At 32.7% G+C, this 3,734-nt stretch overlaps 1 protein-coding gene across 1 annotated transcript; it reads right to left on the reverse strand.

The window, feature by feature from the left end:
- Positions 1-5: 5 nt before the first annotated feature.
- Positions 6-1,681, reverse strand: LOC111786466 (scarecrow-like protein 14; the record flags this gene model as incomplete). The annotated part of the gene is made up of 1 exon (XM_023666717.1): positions 6-1,681. A coding segment is annotated over exon 1 (1,491 nt), but the record flags the coding sequence as incomplete, so codon positions are not given.
- Positions 1,682-3,734: the final 2,053 nt, after the last annotated feature.

Consider the following 3,734-nt stretch of genomic DNA (forward strand, 5'->3'; position numbering starts at 1 on the left):
ACAGTTTCCCATTTCTGAGCCAAGACCTTGTGTTCAAATGGGACATTGAATCTTTTGCAGTAATGTGCAAGGCGACGTCCAGTCTGCTCGACACGTTCAGCGGGGCGGAAGCCTGGCTGAGGAAGTTCGATCCCTGTGATTCTCAGCTTGGGAGGTCCACCAGGTCTGTTGGAGAGCCGCTGAATCAAGCAAGGCCATTGAAGACCATATAATATACCAAAATCAACAATATGCAGCCTTGTTACATTCTCAGCTAGCTTCAGAATCGTTCTATTGGCATAGAAATATGACATCCGCCGAAAGGGGCATGCCTTGATGAACATCTGATAAGTTTTCAAGATATCAGCAGCAGAGGTTTCATTGCTTGCAAACGGCATATACAGCGGCGTCCCGGCCGCAAGCCGAGTCTCGAGGCCTTTAGCAAAGAAATAAGCTAATCTTTGGTTTCCATCCCCTGATGGATTAGAATGGTGCCTGATTTGATTAAGCAGCTCATTAGCAGTCCTCTGATCATAATTTGAAACAGCTTGAGCACATTGAATCAACAATGTCCATAAATCCACAACTTCCACACAACTCTCTTGCTTCCTAGATCGATTCTTCTTACCTTTCATTTTCTTTCTCGATTTCTTACTCGATTCGTTCTCCGACGATTCGTCCGAACCCCATGATGGGGACTGCCGGCTCTCACCCCTACATAGCAAGAGTTCATCAAACAACTCAGACAATGAACTATCATCAGCAAAAGTAGCAGATTGTTTAGTACTTCTCAACTCCTCATCACTGTCTTCCCTTTGATGATTCTTCTTTTCTCTAAACAACCCATTTGGAAGGGTGGATCTAGCATCACCCACAGCAGCAAGCCAAGAAAAATCAACAGCCCTAGAAGGAACAGAAGCAGATGAATCATTATCCAAGTCAATGGTTCCAAATTTACCATTAACAGGAAGAAATTTGCTAGCCTCCACAGCTCCTTGCCTAAAATGGAAAATATATTGCATCCCAAACAAGGAATCTTGACTCAAAAGAGGTTTATCAGAAGGGGGAAAAACAGAGGAATCTCCACTAAAAGATTCAGATTCATCTTCAGCCTTAAAAAAACCCAAATCAGAGCTAAAATTCTGAGTAGAATCGCCAAGGCCGATTGGAGAAGGAGGATACTTCTTACCAAGAACATCATAAAAAGATTTCTCAGCAGCTTGAAGAGCCAAACAGTCAATAAGCATACAGGGCTTAGTTTTGAGATCTTCCTCTTCGTCCATCAGCATCTCCGTGATGTACTTCAGCATCGTATTTGAGGTGTCGTGACAATCCGGTGAGTTACCCTCCGTGCTCGACGGCGACAGCGACGGCGATGTCGACGACGACGACGACGACGAATTATGATGAAGAGGGTCGAAGATTTCTCGGTTGACGTTGAAGAACCCATTTGAGAGATGAGGGTTGTAGTGAAAATTATTCCATGAATTGGGGAAATCGTCGAGGAGATTGTCCATAAAATTAAAAGGGTTTGATGAACAAGATGAGAATTGAAGAACCCAGAAAATAAAAAAGAAAATAAAAGGGAAGAAATCCAAAGAGGAGTCGGTGGAAATTCAGGAAGTATGAACACAGAGTCGGATTTTGATACTATTTAAGAGTCAAGCGGCCAAGTGTCGGATCATTTCGGCGACGATGGTTCTAGGAAGGCGTTGCCTTGACCATACAAAATTTAATAAATAAATAAATAATTTCTTTTTCTTAAAATCAAAAAAGAAAAAAGAAAAAATTTGTTATTGGTCAAAAGCAAATGAATTAAATAATGGCCAACACGATTTTTGGTTTTTTATTTATTTATTTATTATTATTTAAATTATTTAATTATGATTGTTCCTTGATACCCAAGATGTGTTGACCAACGGAAAATAGAAATAAAAAAAGGAAAAAAAAAAAAAGTCATCAAATTAAGAATTTTTATTTTCTTAATTTCCAATTTAAAAAATTATTTGTGAATTAAGAAACTAATTTTTGGAAAATTATTCAAAATAAATATTATTTTCCCTTTTTTGTTGTCATTATTTGATTTTTAATTGGGAAGATAATATAACACATGGATGGAAATTAATTATTGAATTATTTAATAATAATGGATGGAATTCTCAAAATAATGATGGATCAAATTCTTAGTAATATAAAGCATTTTAAAGTTTATTATTATTATTATTATTATTATTATTTAATGATTAAATTTGGCACGTGATGATGTCGACATTTCGTGAGTTGATATGAGGATCAAATAAAAAAATGTATATTTTTTTGATATAAATAGTATACTCACGATTGCTCTCATTCAGACGTGATTTCGGTTCATTCATGTCTTTTACATAGTCACTCTAACTTTTGGAAGGAAGTCATAAAGACCTTTTTGACGAACGACAAGATAATATTTTGTTTTTTCTTTGGACCTGATTTGAAAAGAGACCATCAAAACTATGACGAATAGATACAAAAGTACACGACACGAAACATTAATTAAAAAATTAACTTTGATTACACGAACTTTTTGCCGAAATGCGTGCGTAGCTGTATTGGAATTTGAAAAGATTAGATTAATGATAAATTAATATAATTTTTAGGCTTCGAACTGCTAACCCTATGTTTATAATAAATATTATTTCATATATAATCTTTATTAGTTTTTTGTATTAATGTCTTAAAATAATAAACGCAATTAATGTAAATTAAATTTTATGTAACAATATAAGTATTAAATTAATATAGTGGTTATTTTATGGAATTTAGAATCTTAGGAAGATGCTTATCTAGATTCTCTAGATTCAGGGCGGCGCAATTCTGGTACGAGTCACGTGCATCTAAAGTCTGTTCATCTTTTCCAAAAAATGCTATTTTATATTTTTGGCTTTAAATAAAAAAAAATAAAATATATTTTTTCAACATTAAATTAATATGAATTTAATTATAACCTTTGCAATAGCTGACTTTCATTTTTTTTTTTTAATAATCTCTAATAAATTTTTAGCATATTAAAAAAAAAAAATTAATTTGTATAAACCTACTAAATTTTAATAAATACTATCTCGCTTAAATACGGAATTCAAAAAATTTATTTTAAGAATTTATTATAAATTTTATTTTAATTAACTTTTTTTTACTTTGCGGTCTATTATTGGTGGGAGTTTTACTTTCTCGTTGGGAAAATGAACGGGAACAAGTTAGTCTACTTGCTAATTAGCTTGATCAAGTTAGGTCTTATCAATTTGACTTCTTTTTGTTGGTAAATCGTTATCGTCTCTCTCGTTAAATAATTACTGAAGTGAAAGTAGCTTTCTCGTTAGTTTGTTATCCGTAAAAGTATTTAAAAAGTTTATTTAGGATTTAGGAAAGGGAAATAAATGGAATAAATAAAAATTAAATGGAATTGCGTGTGAAGTTTGTCGTTTGTGACATGACTTTTTTTTTTATAAACCAGTCGGCTCTATGTGTGACAATGATATCAGCACCAACCCTGTGACTCACCCGCGTTTACTTTACTAATTTCATTAATAATTAAAAAAAAATTCTTTAATTTTGTTTTAGATGAGAGAATATGACAGATAAAACCAATAATAATAATAATAATTTCATTTTCTAATAGGAATTTAGAAAAATTTTGGAAAAATAGTGTTGACCTAACATTTAAATTATGGTTTTTTTTAATTATTTTTTTCTTTTTTAGGATTAGGACGAAAAAAAAA

This window comes from Cucurbita pepo, unplaced genomic scaffold, assembly GCF_002806865.2.
Source record: "Cucurbita pepo subsp. pepo cultivar mu-cu-16 unplaced genomic scaffold, ASM280686v2 Cp4.1_scaffold001710, whole genome shotgun sequence".
Lineage (NCBI taxonomy): Eukaryota > Viridiplantae > Streptophyta > Magnoliopsida > Cucurbitales > Cucurbitaceae > Cucurbita > Cucurbita pepo.